At 42.2% G+C, this 16,903-nt stretch overlaps 1 protein-coding gene across 1 annotated transcript in view; it reads right to left on the bottom strand.

The window, feature by feature from the left end:
* Positions 1 to 16,903, bottom strand: part of CACNA1B (calcium voltage-gated channel subunit alpha1 B) — a 414,377-nt gene that overhangs the window by 72,541 nt on the left and 324,933 nt on the right. Inside the window, exons 26-29 of the mRNA XM_056861029.1 lie at positions 12,427 to 12,523; positions 8,311 to 8,471; positions 7,277 to 7,414; positions 3,512 to 3,713 (exon numbers count right to left, since the gene is read on the bottom strand). Coding sequence (XP_056717007.1) covers positions 3,512 to 3,713; positions 7,277 to 7,414; positions 8,311 to 8,471; positions 12,427 to 12,523 — 598 coding nt within the window. The remainder of the gene's footprint in view (positions 1 to 3,511; positions 3,714 to 7,276; positions 7,415 to 8,310; positions 8,472 to 12,426; positions 12,524 to 16,903) is intronic.

Raw genomic sequence — 16,903 nt, 5'->3', positions numbered from 1 at the left:
GAGACCTTGGAGAGCTGCTGCCAGTCTGAGTAGACAATACTGACTTTGATGGACCAAGGGTCTGATTCAGTATAAGGCACCTCCATGTGTTCCAATGTGAAGGATGGCTTCAGATGCTATGGTTTTCCTACAAGGGTCAAATTGTCCTTGTGTCTTGTGTGTGTGTGTGAGAGAGCGAGTTATTCATACACAAAATGAGGAATTGCAAGATACAATGAACATGGGTTCACACATTCAGGCTACTGAGAGCCACAGAAGGTGATCTGTGCCCCTGAAATGCTGTACCCTCAGTTCCCCCTTGTGGCCGCCTTGCATCCTAGAGGTCATTCCCATGCAGGAAAATCATAACATCTGGAAACTATTCTCAGAAGAGAACACAAAGACCACTTAGTTAAACCATTTGGGCTAGAAAATTGCCAAGACTCTGCCACTGAACCTTGCAAGTTTTACCTGTACACGTGGTATTGGCAGTCAGACCATTAGTTATAAAATCTTTTTCATCAGCTCAAATAATCCCCCTAATAATGCCCCTCAATAAATTGGGTGACACATGTTGAAGTTATTATTAATATACATAAACACTGTAGGTGGCTGTCACAGTCTAAGAAGAGGCATTTCCCTGCATCTCAAGCACAGGAGGGAATACCTCTTCTAATATCGCACCTGCTGCAACTTAAATGCCTTACCCAGCGGATGCAGTACTTAAACCAATGTATATTCAAGTCAATCAACTAAAACACAGATAATTAATCAACTAAGTTTTCTCTAATCAGGCGATGGTCCCCAGCGCCACCTTGTTATCAAACCGAGGTTTCCTTTCCAATTTGCAAGGGATAGATTGCTGTAACGCAAGGACCTCACTGCATAAGCCAGAGTGGGATAGGAAGGCTGTGTCCAAAGCTAGCCAAAGGGCATATGCCAACACAGCCCAGGGAAGAGTCCCAGAAAGAGCAGTTGTTGCAGCTGCACCAAGCTATTACCTCGACGATGAAGCAAGCAGTGATGAAAGCTGGAAACTTCTGCATAGGCAATGGAAGAGTTTGGCTGTGGAACTCCCTGCCCCAGGATGTGGTGATAGCTGCCAACTTGGAAGGCTTGAAGAGGGGAGTGGACATGTTCATGGAGGAGAGGGGTTTTCATGGCTACTAGTAAACATGGATACTAGCCATGATGCATACCTATTCTCTCCAGGATCAGAGGAGCATGCCTATTGTATTAGGTGCTGGGGAACACAGGCAGGATGATGTTGCTGCAGTCTTGTTTGTGGGCTTCCTAGAGGCACCTGGTTGGCCGCTGTGTGGACAGACAGCTGGACTTGATGGGCCTTGGTCTGATCCAGCATGGCCTTCCTTATGTCCTTATGAGTGGCTGCCACGCCTGCCTGTTCTGTGAGGCTTGCCGGTGAACCGTGCGCCACAAGGCTGAAAACCAAGGAAGAGCAGCCTTGGGGGTGAGTTCAAGCTACAGGCTCATTCCAGGGAAGAGGAGGATGCAAGTAGGTGTTGTTCAACCCCCTTCCACTCCCACTGTGAGGCTGTATGGGAGTGGGCAGGGGGGACCCCCTAGGAGCCCACCGAGTAGCTACCACTCTTGCAGCTTGTCTTCTTTGGCAAACAGCTGTGCCCTGTCAATTCTGTGCCTTGTACATAGCTTAGCTCTGTAGTTCTCTCCTCCCCGCACCCCCCGCCACACACAATGTTCTGCTCTGTGGAGACAGAAGAATTGTCATCAGTTCTTATCTTAAATTCAGGTCTGACATGCACTTGATGTCTTGAGTATCTAGAATACAGGATGTTGTAGCTGTTTTGGTAGTATGCGATAATTTCTTTAGCATTTTGTAGTGCAAAGTTGCTTTCCAGGGTTGGTGTTAAATTTTGTTTTGCCATAATGAGATTACAGTGTTAGATACAGATAACAAAGGAGTTTAATTTTTGTTTCTGTATGACTGAGCGTGTTCACAGCTATAAAAAGTAACCTGTGTTGACATTCTGATGTCTTAAGTTACTGCTGTCTACTTCTATACTTTCAAGGTAAAGGAAATCAATGTCTTTTTAGTTGGTTATTATGATATAATTTCAATATTATAATTGACATTAAGATTATGAAGATATTGTCTTTTTTATCCAACATTGCTATGAATTTTTACTGTAACTGTCTCCTCCTTAATGAATTACAACAAGGCTACATAGTTTTTCTATTCAGGAATACAAGAATATGATCTCTGTGTTTTTCATGTATTCTCTGGTTTCTCTTCAGATCGTATGTATTCTGAAGATGATATCAAGAGAATATCAAAATGTGTCTCGTCACCATTCTATTTCTTATATTTAGCAAATGACTGTTATGTTTTACAGTTTCTACGAACTCAAGCGCAGGTAGATAATTGTTCTATGTCCTATGACATAATCATACTTTTTCTTATAACTTGTACATGCTCAAGTGTAGTAAGATCATTTATCTACACCACTTGCTATTTTGTATATGATATATTTCTGGTGGTAACTGCACCTTACTTTTGATAATTTTGTGTGTGTGTGTTAAGTGCCGTCAAGTTGCTTCCGACTCATGGCGACCCTATGAATGAAAGTCCTCCAAAATGTCCTATCTTTGACAGCCCTGCTCAGATCCTGCAAATTGAAGGCCGTGGCTTCCTTTATTGAGTAAATCCATCTCTTGTTGGGTCTTCCTCTTTTCCTGTTGCCCTCAACTTTTCCTAGCATGACTGTCTTTTCCAGTGACTCTTGATAATTTTACTCTGTTGTAATATACCTTTATTATTCAATGGTGAATGTTCTGTGGCATTACATTTTCCTGACATGGTGTCTCATTATTTTGCCCTTTCATAAGTAGCAGGTCTTTTTTTTGGGGGGGGGTCTTAGCCCACTGGGGCTAATAGTTCAATTGTGGAACTCCCTTCCCCAGTATATGGTGATGGCTGCCAACTTGGAAGGCTTGAAGAGGGGAGTGGACATGTTCATGGAGGAGAGGGCTACTTGGGGCTACTAGTAAAAATGGATACTAGTCATGATGCATACCTATTCTCTCCAGGATCAGAGGAGCATGCCTATTATATTAGGTGCTGGGGAACACAGGTAGGATGCTGCTGCTGCAGTTGTCTTGTTTGTGGGCTTCCTAGAGGCACCTGGTTGACCACTGGGTGAACAGACTGCTGGACTTGATGGACCTTGGTCTGATCCAGCATGGCTTTTCTTATGTTCTTATGGGGAGCCAGAGTCAATCCACAACTGGGGCAAACCTTGATGGCTATGTGGAAGCTTCAAAGTTTGGGCACAAAGTGGCCATCTAAATTCTGAAGGGAGTCAGTCAGAGAAACTCACTCACATGAACACTTCAGAATCCCCATGGCTTTCTGTTAGCCCCTATCTGTGATGTTGTAAATTGGATCTGTAACTGTAACAAGCAGGCAAAGCTGTTAAGGCTGACCTTGGATGGCAACATGATTTAGATTAGCCCTGGTAGCATTTTGCAATCCCATGACCCACACAAATACCTCGTTCTTCTCTAGGCTGCATTCAGACATAACTTTGTCCCCCTGCTCCTGGAAGGTGATGATGATCAAAGCCACAAAGATGTTGACAAAGAAGAAAGGGAAGACAACGAAATACACCACGTAAAAGATGGACATCTCCATCCGGAACCCGGGGCTCGGGCCCTGGTTCTCATATGTTGCATCAACAGAATGCTTCAAAACGCTGTGAAGGACAAGGAGGCAGAGAAGCCAAATGAGAATCTGGCATAGGAAGTCAGAGCAGAGAAACAAAGGGCAAAAAGAAATCCCCCCTCCAAAAAAAAACCATGCAAACAAAAAGAGGAACATAAAAATTAGCAGGATACCAAATATAATAGAAAAGCGAATATATTCCTATTGTATATGCAACCTTACAGAAATATATACAAACGTGACTAAAATCCTATCCATAATAAAGAGAAAGATCTCCATAGAAATACAGCACTGAATACCTCGCAAAATAATGCAGAAAAGCTGAATTTCAGCTCATTCAACAGGGCAGGATGTTAATACCTCACAAGGAGGAAGGAGCTCTTAATGAGTATGGGATTAGGAGAAAATAATTGCTTACCAGCATTGATTTGAAATGATATTTTTGAAGTTCCCCTCATATGGAATGGTTTTTGATAATGACAGGCTTTTGTGAAAATTGTTTCTCTTTGGTTTTATGATTAAGGCTTATGCTGAAATGGGAACAGACCAGCATTACTGAAATTTAAGTACAAAGCCGCTGTTCAGCCTCTTCAAAGAGGAAACTTTTGACATCAGATTGTGAAATCCAAGTTCAGCCTTCCAAAGTTGAAGTCAAAGTTGAAGTCAAAGACCTATCTAATGGTAGTAGAAATTCAGCTTCTTTGTGTTATCTTGCAAGGTATGCAACGATGTGTATCTAGCTTGATCTTTCTCTGCTACTGACTGGGTTTTATTTGCTGTTTTATACATTTTTAGAAGTATTCATACTTATAGTCAGTGAATTGGAGCAAGTTCATGCATAGTGGAAGAAAAAGGGGAATAAAACCCAGCCTAAAAACTGCTTTACTAGGTTGATACCTGCACACAGAATATATGAGAGACTTATACTAACTAGTATTACAACAAGAACTTATGATACCAGATGTTAGAGTAATTGGGAATAGAAATTACAACATATACACATTCCTGGTTGGGTTTGAACTGTTTGTATTTGTATTCATTATTGTGTTTCTGTGTATGTGTGCAGGCTTAAGAAAGGGTTTTAATTAACCACTGATGAAGGCCCCATAGGCCGAAATGCGTTTGGTATGTGGTTACAGTCATCAACCTCAGGATATGCCATTGTACTATTTTAATGCTTTTAAAGAATTTTAAATTTTACATAGCGCTTCTAATAAATTATACTTTCAATATTTACACATAGACCTATATATATTTTCTTTTCACCCAACCTTGGGTACCCAGCAAGTTCATGCATATACATTCATCACATGATAAAGTCACTTGGGTCATTCAGCTATCAACCATCAAATGTTCAGTAACAGTATATATATTATCAATGGTGGTGGTAGCTTCCTGCATTGTTTTGTAATTTTATGCTGGCCATTGGCTGTAACAACAATAAACGAAACGGTGGTGGTAGTTTAGTGATGAGTTCAATCTGTTAAAGGATCTCAGGTAGCAGAGAAAGACATCAGCCTGAGAAACAAATGTGAAAGGCAGCCTTTTGTTTAGAAGAAGAAGAAGAAGAAGAGATGGTTTTTATACCCCATTTTTTCTCTACCTTTAAGGAGACTCACACCGGCTTACAATTCCTCTCCCCACAACAGGCACCTTGTGAGGTAGGTGGGGTTGAGAGAGTTCTGAGAAAACAGTGATTTGCCTGAGGCCACTCTACAGGCTTCAAGTGAAGGAGTGGAGAATCAAACCTGATTCACAGATTAGCTTCCGCCGCTCATGTGGTGGAGTGGGGAATCAAACCCCACTGCTCTTAACCGCTACACCACAAATGAAAAGTTGGAGACTTTTGAGGTGGCAGTGAAAGCTGCTCTACTGCTGTCAACTTACTTTATCCCATGGAACTTAATTAGAGACTCTGAGATTTGAGATTGCTTTTAAATTCACAGTCACACACCTTAAAATGCATAATCCCATCCTTTCATATGCATAGCATTACTATGTCTTTTGCTAATGCAATAGTGTGATGAAAGTTACATCTGCATAGGGAGGATTTTCCATTTCCCTGTCATTGCCACTGCAAATGCAAAAGCTTCCACACTGGCAACAGAGTATCCACATGAGAATTTTGGGTGCATTTTCCTTCATCAGCTATAGTTTCCCTGCATTGTTCCCATGCTGCACCCCTGGATGGATTTTTAAAAGATACCACTAATTGCTATAGTGCTATAGCACTATAATGATCTATTGCCATGATCTACCAAAATCTCTGAAGTCCTAGATTTTATTTTATTTTCCAAGTCTCTATCCATTTTTGTTGCAGAGATATGGGCTGAAAGGTGCATCTCTGCAATTAAACAGACTAGAGACTTACTTTTTAAAAAGTGACATTTGGAAATTCAAAGGAACAAGTAGATCATGGCAACAGATTGTGATAAGATTGTTATAACATTATAACGCTATAGTGTTCTAGCAACTATTGAATTTTAAAAGCCCAGAAAAAGTCCTCTGGTGGTGTGGAGTGGGAGATGGCAGCCACAAGAGGCTGAGGGAAAGAAAATGGTTCTTATGTGGGTGAGACCTCCAAAAGGCACGCTTTCCCATCCACACTACATGCAAACATACTCTGATTTCAATCTTTCCAAAAAGATTGTAACAGACTAGGTTTACAAAAAAAAATTGGAGCAAAGCAGGGGGAAACCCAGAAAGTAGATAATTAGGAAATGATGTTGTGTGGATGCTGCCCCCACCCCCCACAAAAAAATCACTGCTCTTGTTTGGTTGCCAAACCAGAGCAAATTCTCCATGTGGAAGCAACCAAAGTATGAGTCAGGAACTAACAAATATGCAAGTTTGCCACTCCTTTGGTGGTGCTAAATGGAAGATATGCTAACTTACCTTATTCAGATAGACGTTGTCCATGTGACCTGAAGGGAGTTGATACACTATCTCCTCTTATGTTGGAATGTCCCCTATACAATACTTACCGCGATCAACGAATTACCGCTATTCTAATTAAATTTTCTGCCACCTTACCAAAAGACAAAGTAGTCCCCTTTCTGCTAGTGGATAGAGGTCCAGAAATAATGCTGGCAGTGGCCAAGTATCTCTCCACCATATTTTCCTTAAAGAAAAAAAAGGCTCCCCATTTACTGCTCAAGACCTTTGGGTCATGGGAGCTTGAAAGGAAAATGAACAAGTGAAAAGTGAACAAATATGCAAGTTATAAGCCCAGCAGTGAATCTAATTTTGAACTTCAGCAACTTCCCTATCTCGAGGTTACTGACTTTTTGAAAATGTTATGTAAAAGTCTGCAGGTTCTAAAGCAGAACAAATGTATAGGTCAAAGAAGAATGGACAATCAGGTAGCAACAAGTTTCCAGGGAATCCAGCGGTTCAGAAAAACACACTCTGTGCTTCTCAATGTTTCTGCTTTGTTCAGCAGCCATAAAGAGTAAAAGCAGACGCTTAACTGACAAGGGAACATCTTCATGAGTCCGTTTTTTTTTTTTTTTGCCTTTCCCTGACTGTGACAAAAGCCCAAGGCAGTTGCTCCCAGAACAGCCAACAGTGACATGAAGCACCATGCAAACTTACGTTGGCCATCCTTCTCCTGTGGAGACAGTGAACAGTGTCAATAAAGCCCAGAGAACATTGTCATAGTGGAATTCATATTTATTCCATTTCCTGGGCTGGGCTTCCACCTCGTCTTTCTCATAATCCAGATACTGGCCCCTAGAAGAAACAGAACAGAAAATTCAAACAGGCTCAGTGCCAAAGAAAGGAAGATGCCTAGCGGATTGGGGCTTGGTTCCTATCTGCACCACCTGAGCCAATTTGCCACAGACGATCCCTGTTTTCGAGAAAGGGTCAATGGTCTGTACCCAGGGCCCTCTGGATTGCTCCTATCCTATCAAAACATCATCTTCCTGCTGACCCCTGGGTGGTTTCATTACTGATGGGAGACGCGGACCCAGAAATAACTAGAGGTGTCGCCAAATATTTGGCAATAGCCCTGTCTTTAAAGTCACGATAAAGTTAAATCATGTGCTAAACAGAAATATTATCAATGTACTGTCTATATTGCTCCCTATAAAGATATTTATCTATTCTTACATTTGTAATTTGAAAATAATTAATGAATTCCAAGATTTTAAAGCCACATTGTTTATAATATTCGATCACTCTACAGTGTTGTAAATTTTGTTTTTGTCTTATGTTTGTTGTGCTCAAGATCTTTGGTCAGATGAGCTTGAAATAAAAGGAAAAAGAAGGTGTCTCCTTCTAGCAGAGGTTCTGGAAATCCTGTCTTCCTGAAGTTAACAGGAGGAGACACCATTTAAAGATGGCCTCATCCCATGACCCTTTATAGCAGCATCCACTGAATTTCTGGCTGTGACATGGCTGCAGAAAGCACAAGAGCCTTGTCAGGAAACAGGGTGGTAGCCGAGAGCTTCCTCAAGGGACATTGTCTCTTCCAAGAAATTTCCAGGTGCAGGAAGGCCTAGTGACTATTTTTGCCATCCAGTCCTTCTGGATATGGCTCCCCCCACCCAATGACTGCAAGGAAACTGGTGTCAGTTTGTTCTTTTTTTTTCCCTCTTGTGCAAGCCCGCATGCATTTCTGGCACCTGCAGTCTTTCTCCAGATCCTTTGATTCATCAGTACAGTAAAAGAATCGTCCTTTGAAGAGCTGCACAGCAATGACAGCAAAGATGAACATGAAGAGCATGTAAACAATGAGGATATTCAGGACATTCTTCAGAGAATTCACCACACAATCAAAGACTGCCTGCAGTGAGGGGGAAAGAGAGAGAGCAATCAGTCTTCAAGAGAAAAGAAGCTTGTCACTCCATCTCAGGTACCTGATCATTTCCTCATCAGCGTTCCAGGGGCCAGTGTGGTATAGTGGTTAGAGCACTGAAGTAGGACTGGGGAGACTTATGTTTTAATCTCCACTCAGCAGAGAAGTTCATTGGTGACACTGGGCCAGCCATTCTCTCTCAGGGTCTAACTACATGGTACGCTGTTTCCAGGTATGCCCCAGGTTTGGTCAGCAGAAAGTAGCCCCAGTCTGGTGTAGTGCTTAAGAGCAGTGGACTCTAATCTGGTGAACTAGGTTGGTTTCCCGGCTCCTCCACATGAAGCCAGCTAGGTGACCTTGGGCTAGTAACAGTTCTTTGAACTTTCTCAGCCCCACCATCCTCACAAGGTGTCTGTTGTGGGAAGAGGAAGTGAAGGAGATTGTAAGCCAGTTTGATTCTCCTTAAAAGGTAGAGAAAATCAGCATATAAAACCAACTCTTCTTCTTCTAGTCTGAGGAGTTCCGTGCCTCCCAGACACTTTCAGGCTCGCTTAGAATTGGTGCTGCAGCACGTGTGAAGAGGAGCCTTAAGGCTTCAATACCGCACCATTCTCCTGAGCTGAAGCAGCCCTGGGACCCTTTATTTGCCTTGTCGGAAAACTGCATTTACTGATAGTCTACACATTAAATTTCCCCAATAAACAGTGGCTCCCTAGGGCTGATCTGGTCAAGAAAAGGGGGTGGGGGAGCTTAAGGCCCCTCTCCCCACACACTGTACTTCTGATCTGATTTTGGCCCACATGCATTTAGGAAGCACAGAACCCCCTGACTACATCGTTCAACCGGACTCTGGGACTTTCCCAGGAAGTGTATCATGTAGTTAGACCCTCAACCTATCCTACCTTGCAGAATAGTTACGAGAATAAAATAGAGAAGCGGGAGCCATCCACATTGGCCCGAGCTTCTTGGAGGAAAAGATAAAGCAAAGGTCCCCTGTGCAAGCACAGGGTCATTCCTGACCCATGGGGTGATGTAGCATCCCAACATTTCCTAGACAGACTTTGTTTACGGGGTGGTTTGCCAGTGCCTTTCCCAGGCATCTTCCCTTTACCCCCAGCAAGCTGGGTACTCGTTTGACTGACCTTGGAAGGATGGAAGGCTGAGTCAACCTTGAGCCGGCTACCTGAAACTAACTTTTGTTGGGATCGAACTCAGGTCGTGTGCAGAGCTTGGACTGCAGTACTGCAGCTTACCACTCTGTGCCATAGGGCTTGGAGGAAGGGCAGGGTAAAAATGTACTAACCAGATAATGGCCAACATAAACAGAATCATCCTATTTTCCACCAATAACTGTTCTTGAAGCAGCTGTATTGAAGTCAGTTTAAATCAACTGCAGTGGAACTTACTTCCATGTAATGTTTCCTTGAGGCTGAATAGACAAAATCCTGATAAGGACCACAGAAAACTGATTGTCAGTGGTTTGCTTAAATTAATGTTTTGAAGTGAATGCATCCATTAATTTCTTACCTACTTCCTCCCAGGAGCACAGGATGGCATGTATGGATGGGGTTATCCCATTTTTTCCTCTCACAACAACTCTGTGAGGTAGACTTGGTTAAGACAGTAACCAGTTTCTTGGCCCGAGTGGAGAGGAGAGGGGCCACGGCTCAGATGCAGAGCACGTTCTTGGCATGCAGAAGGTCCAGGTTCAATCCCCAGCATCTCCAGATAAAGAAGGATCACACAGAAGGTGATATGAAAGACCTCCCCCTAATACTCTGGAGAACTGCTGCCAGGCTGAGTAGATAATACTGACCTTGAGGGGCTCCATGTTCTGAATCAGTATGAAGTAGCTCCATTTGTTTCAAACCTAGGTTACCCTGATCCAAGTTCAATATTCTAATCACTATACCACACTGGCAAAACAAGTCCCACGAATCACAATTTCACATTGTTAGATTGAAATCTTCGAGGGTTAGCGACAACACAGCCCGGCAAAGACCCTACCAATTACTCATGTGCAGAGACAACCCTGATGTAATAAAATTGTCTCTAGAGCTTTCTGTTTAGCTAGACTGAATGCTAACCCCTCTATGGTTATGCAGGGCAGAATTCTGAATATACCATACCCGGACAGGACCTGTCCTTGCTCTTCTGGCTCTATCGATTCACTAGCTCCTGCCCTTTTGGAATGCCGCTTTTACGAGGAACTTCGATCACATTATATCTCCCCCCTTTTAACATACAAATCTAATGCCTCTGTGTCTGACATAATGCCTTTTCTACTAAGCGGTAGGGATCCCAAGGCTACATTGGCAGTGGCTACATTTGTTTCAGTCCTTATATCCCTCAAACACTAGATGTATGCTGCTCAAGATCAATGGATCAAGGAGCTTCTAAGGGATAAAAGGTAAAAGGAAAGTAATAAAATTGTCAGAAAAGGCATACTACTCAGGCAGTGTTTAGCTGAAGATCTATAACACCAAGCTCTCCCTGGAAAATGGGGAGAAGGTGACTTATGGTAATGACATTATTGTTATTTATCTAGTGTCATCCACATTCGTGACTTTTACTCAAACCAAATAAACAAAAACAAAATGAAGGCCGATTCCTGCCTCAAAGAGCTCACAACTTAAATGTGAAAAAAACAGAAGGGATAATGGAAGGAAAGGCCAGGTTAATCAAGTGGGAGGTATTTATTTCAGGATTTTTATTTCACCCTCTTCAACGTATGGGGAATTTAAGGCACTTAATCAACCACCTGAAACAAACAAACAAACAAACAAACAAAAAACAAACAGGGCATCCAGTTAGAACAAGTAACAAATCTAGGAGTCATTGACTTTGATGCATTCATTATTAAAAGCTCAGGTAAATAGGATGGACATCACCTGATGCCTAAAAGATGGCAAAACTGGAGCCAGGAGAATCTTCGTTTCCCCATACCTTCTACTATGTATCTTCTACTTATAGATATATATTTGCTGGGCTTAAGGTATTTTACACTGTCTGCTTTGTGTGTTAATTCTATGAGACCAGCTTTAAAACAACCCGCAAAAAAATCTTAAAGCTGGTCTCATAGAATTAACACACAAAGCAGACAGTGTAAAATACCTTAAGCCCAGCAAATTAAGCAGCACCCTGTATCTTAAAAAAAAAAAAAAAAAAGGTAACTATATTTATAAGTAGAAGATACATAGTAGAAGGTACGGAGAAACGAAGTAAACAGTTTAAGATTTTTTTGCGGGTTGTTTTAATTGTAGCTATCATTCTATCCATTGTACTATACGTCCCACTTCTATGTTAGCTGCCTTCAGAACCAAGCTGGTTCAGAGTGTGAGATCACAATGCTTAGGCCCTATCGCAGTGTAATTAACTGTCTAACTAGGGAGAGGCACTCCAAAAACCACAGACCTTAAGATGTCAAGACTAGATGGTAACAGATGGGTAAAGTTCAGGTGGCAACCAAGAAATCCAGGCTCTAGACTATTTAGGGCTTCTGAGGTCACTGGCAACCCTTAAGGGTAACAAACCAGCAGACGGAGGGCAAGAATAGATGAGGCCGAAATAACTGCAGTCAAATGCAAGCCTATCGAGTTATATGCAAAGGGATTTCTATTTTGTTTCTTTAAAATTAATTTACATATTTGTCAACCATTTCAGTTATCCGCTGCTGGCTATATCAGGATATTTCTTTGTAATGTGCATGCATATTGTATGGTTTTTATATACAATTTATAAGGTAAATATGCACAATGTACAAGAAAACAAAATGGTGTAACGATACAAGATACAAGACTCACGAGTTCAGTTCTCACAAGGCAGAAGCGAAATCAAAACAGGGATTTCTGGATCAAAAGTGCAGGGGAAAGGAAGCGTGCCAACATCCCTGCTTATGCATACCAAGGTATGTTTCAATAGGGCCCGAGGAGCAACATCCTACCTTTAACTTTGGCAGGCGTTTGATTGTCTTCAGAGGCCGGAGGACTCGCAGAACCCGCAGAGACTTGATTGTGTTGAGATCTTTGCCTTTGTTTTGTCTGCAAGACAGAGCACAAGAGCGACAAAGGGAGGCCTTTGGTTCTTGAAGGATTCGGTCAAAAGCTCCACAGCCTGGATAATCACCACCGAATTTCCCCCCTTCCTGCTTGATGCAATATAACGCAGCAAAAGGCATTCAAAAATGCTATTCTACAATGGATGTCTGGAAAAAAAGGGGCAGAACTTCGTTCACGGCCATGGCAATACCTGATAGGAGGATTATTCTTGAGATGCCAGGTCCCTTCCATGAATATCTGGTTTTGATTTTAAAAGACCATAGGTAGCTAGCCCCTTTTCTTGCAGAGATATAAAGGAACACATGCAAGCCGCATATCTACCCAACTACGCAAGCTCGCTCCTGCCTCCCAGGGTTTTGGTCAATGAATGAAAAGGTACTAAGCAGTTGAGAATTGACATGTGACATGGGAAAAATTAAAATATTTAATATGTCTTTTAACTGGAATTTATCAGACAAACTTATCTCAAAGGGGCCATGGCTCTGTGCTAGAGTAATGGTTTGCTTAGCATGCAAAAGGTCCCATGGTCCTGTCCTCAGGATCTCCAATTGTAAAGAATCTCGGCAAGGTTAGGAAAGATTTTTCTCCACCTGAAGCCTCAGAGAGCTGCTGCCAGCCAGAGCAGCAAATACTCAGCAAGGTGGACCAGAGGTCTGACTTGATAGAAGGCAGCCTCATATGTAATTGTATTTAGTTTCCTGCTGGTTTGCAAAGGCTTATAAATTCTTCCCCAGTGTACTTTTAGCCATCTTCTTCCATGCCCAGTTCTGCCTACAAGCCCTTGAAATGTCCAACCACCTGAGATTTGTTATCAATACCCACCTATGAGGAACAAAGGAAATCTACTTCCAAAAGGTAAGAGGGAGCTCTGTTTATTAACACAGTTATAATTTTCAGTAGACAGTGCAGAAAAAGAGCAAGGCACAACCTGCTCCCTTTAAATATTTCAGCCCTCATTCACTGAACAGATAGCTCGATGGACTATTTTTACCCACTAAACAAACAGAAAAGAGAAAAAGGACTTGCAGGCAGACTCTCTTTTAATTTCATTTTATTAATGTTCTTTGGGTTCAGACTACATGCAGCTCAAACCATGCGGAGCCATGTAATATGCACATTTATTACATGCTCAAAGTGATAAGAAATGTTAGTTCTGGGCTGTTCATGCAGATGAGTAGGGTCTGTAGGACAGAGGTCAGCTGGAAGAGGGTTCTGCATTTCTTAGAGGCTTATGTCATAAGCATAGGATGTTCATTTAAGCAAAGGATTTCTTTGCTTTACTAGCAGCAACCAGAAATGGGAAGAAAAGTTTACCATTCCATTTCCTAAAGTGAGAAGCTAGCTCAGAACAGTATAGATTGTTCCCAGATGTGGAATGAAAAGATTGTGTACACAGAAGGGATGTTGCTGAAGTCATGCTTTGTGATCTCAAGGCAGGGCACTTAACGTCTTATTTCTTGTTTGTCTTAACTGGATAGTCCAGCTGATTGCCCATAATTGTAGTATGTTAGCATCCTGACCTGGAGGGCCCAGGCTAACCTGATCTCGTCAGATCTCAAAGCTAAGCAGGGCTGGCCCTTGTCAATATTTGGATGGGAGACCACCAAGGAAGTCTAGGGTCTCTAAGCAAAGGAAGGCAATGACAAACCACCTCCGTTGCCTTAAAAACCCTACGGGGTTGCCATAAGTCAGCTGTGACTTGACGGCACTTAACACCCACAGTATGTTAGCAACCCCTCATTGGTAAAGATGGATGTCTCAACTTCACATGAAATAGTGCATTTTATCACTGCCTAGAAACAAGTGTTGTGCCAGTTCACAGGAAAAAAACAGGAGGAAAGCATCCACACACCAGTGCTGAGATACATTTTGAAACTTACTGAGTGCATTTTAAATTTGGTACTGTTTCCCTGTTTTCCATCCTTAACGTTGCACCTTTTATGAAAGATGCACCCTCGAGAACCATCATCAGGTCTGAAACGCACTGGGTAAACTTCAAACCAACATATCAATTTGCTATGGCTCCTTTAATGTTTTCCTCCTGATCCCCCCCCTACGTTCTACCACATACCATAAAGCAACAAGTGTCATTTTTCTTTCTCCATTATAAAGCTTTAAAGCCAATCAACTTACCATTACTTTATACACAACAAGGTGGAAACCTAGGCTTTCCCACAAATATATATTTGGCAAGGAGTTGCGGCCAGTCACAAGTTTCTAATGAGTATAACTAACCATACATCTAAAAATGCAATAGTTAAATTGTGGAACTCCCTGCCCCAGGATGTGGTGATGGCTGCCAACTTGCAAGGCTTAAAGAGGAAGTGGACATGTTCATGGAGGAGAGGGCTATTCATGGATACTAGTCAAAATGGATACTAGTCATGATGCATACCTATTCTTTCCAGGATCAGATGAGCATGCCTATCATATTAGGTGCTTTGGAACACATGCAGGAGAATGCTGCTGCAGTCATCATGTTTGTGGCCTTCCTAAAGGCACCTGGTTGGCCACTGTGTGAACAGACTACTGGAATTGGTAGACCTTGGTCTGATCCAGTATGGCCTTTCTTATGTTCTTATGTTCAATGTGTAGAGTGGTCCTGTTTTGCACTCATAATGCATCATCTGGAAGCCTATAGAGGGGGAAATGCCACACATTCCAGCTGTCTTAGAAAGGCCTCTTTTAGTGCTCAGCTGCCTGTTTCAAAGCTTCTCGGCTACTCTAGGACATTACCACAGCTAAGCCAACAGAAGCCATAGCAACTTGGATATCTTCGCTTGCAGGTGGCCACTGTGACAGCAGAACAGATGAGCCAGCAGAGTTGAGAGATGCTCTGCAGGCATAGCAGTCAAAGGTTGAAAAGAAGACTGCAAATGTGACGAGGGAGGAATAGTACCGAAGAATGTAAACATAGCCAAACATAATGAAGGATGCTTCAGTAATAAGGACTGGAAACAAATTGCTGATGTGGCAGAGTCCAGACTTGGCTCTGGCTGGCATACATCCCTTAGCCAACAGAAAGTGAAAATTCAAATGCATGCCATTCAGGTCATTCTTCAGGCATATGGTATGGCTGGAAATCTGATGGTTTGGCCTCTTCTGTAGAAGGATTCAGATCATCCATAGGATAAAATAAAAAACTGTCTCATCCATAGCAAATGCAAACACAAACCTCACAGGAGGAGGAAAAAAAAGTTGGTGTAGGCAATATAAGTAAAAAAATATAGCTCCAGATCATGCCCAGATACATTAATTACTTTTTTGGCAGGCTACAAACATTATGAGCAGAAGAGTTATGTTCCAGAAGGCCTTGGTATGCCTGGAGACAATTCTTGCAATTAGGGAAGTCTTCTTGAGAAATCCAGCGGATTTAACCCTGTGGGCTGCTAACAAGCAAGGCTCCCTCAAACCATAGGCTATTAAAACAGCCGCGTCTAAAAACACTCTTGGGCAAAATTTTCAGCATGAAACGAGTAAGAGACAATATTTTCAAAATCAAGGTGATTTACTGACTTGGCTAGATAGCCTTTGGGAACGGCTGTTCAGTGCATGTGAGAGTTTCTCTCTTTCTATAACACAGCCCATTCATTTCATGACCACATCCCTCAGTGCAGAAGAGATCTGAAGACCTGATCCAGTTGAACTCATTCATACATAGTGCTGGCTTGTCACTGGCTGCAATCAATGGGAGAGGCTCAACTAACAAGCAGGAACCAATGTGCACCAACATGCCTTAAAAAGTACTTCCCAGGGTTTGAGCATGTGAAATAAATCCCACCAGTTCCTTACAACCAAATATACCCTCCGCTGAGTTTTCATTACATCCGCATGGTAGGTCAGTTGGCAACAAGACTGCCCACCTACAGTATTCTAAGCAGGGATTTCCTATATCATAATGACTTAATGTTTTGGCAAAAACTCTCTCATGCTTCCATAATAATGCTAAGTGTCTGACAGGGAACAGGAGAGTTCCCTGGCAGAAACGTCCTTTTAAAATGTTAAACAGACAAAGGAGGAGGCTACTGCATAAATAAATCAGACTACAGAAAGGCATGAAGCTGGCTATATTTTTAGCCCTTTGAAGCAGTAGAATATGCAACTTGTTTTCTTCTTCTGTGAAATGTGAATCCATCTCTTTCAAAAATATCACTTTCAAATGGAAACTTGCTGGTTGTGATGCCGCCATCAGCAGCTGTGAGAGTTTGAACGTGGCCTTTTCCTAATTATCTAATACTTCAGGTTGTGAAGTATCTGGTTCTGATTGACTGGACATTCTCCCCCCACCTGGAAAGCACCCCCCCCTTTTCAGAATTGGCACATATGACATCTATTCTTTACATCTTGGAAAGGGAAACTACA

This window comes from Euleptes europaea, chromosome 14, assembly GCF_029931775.1.
Source record: "Euleptes europaea isolate rEulEur1 chromosome 14, rEulEur1.hap1, whole genome shotgun sequence".
Lineage (NCBI taxonomy): Eukaryota > Metazoa > Chordata > Lepidosauria > Squamata > Sphaerodactylidae > Euleptes > Euleptes europaea.
The sequence above is the reverse complement of the archived record's forward strand: the minus strand, read 5'-3'. Positions and strand labels throughout refer to the sequence as shown.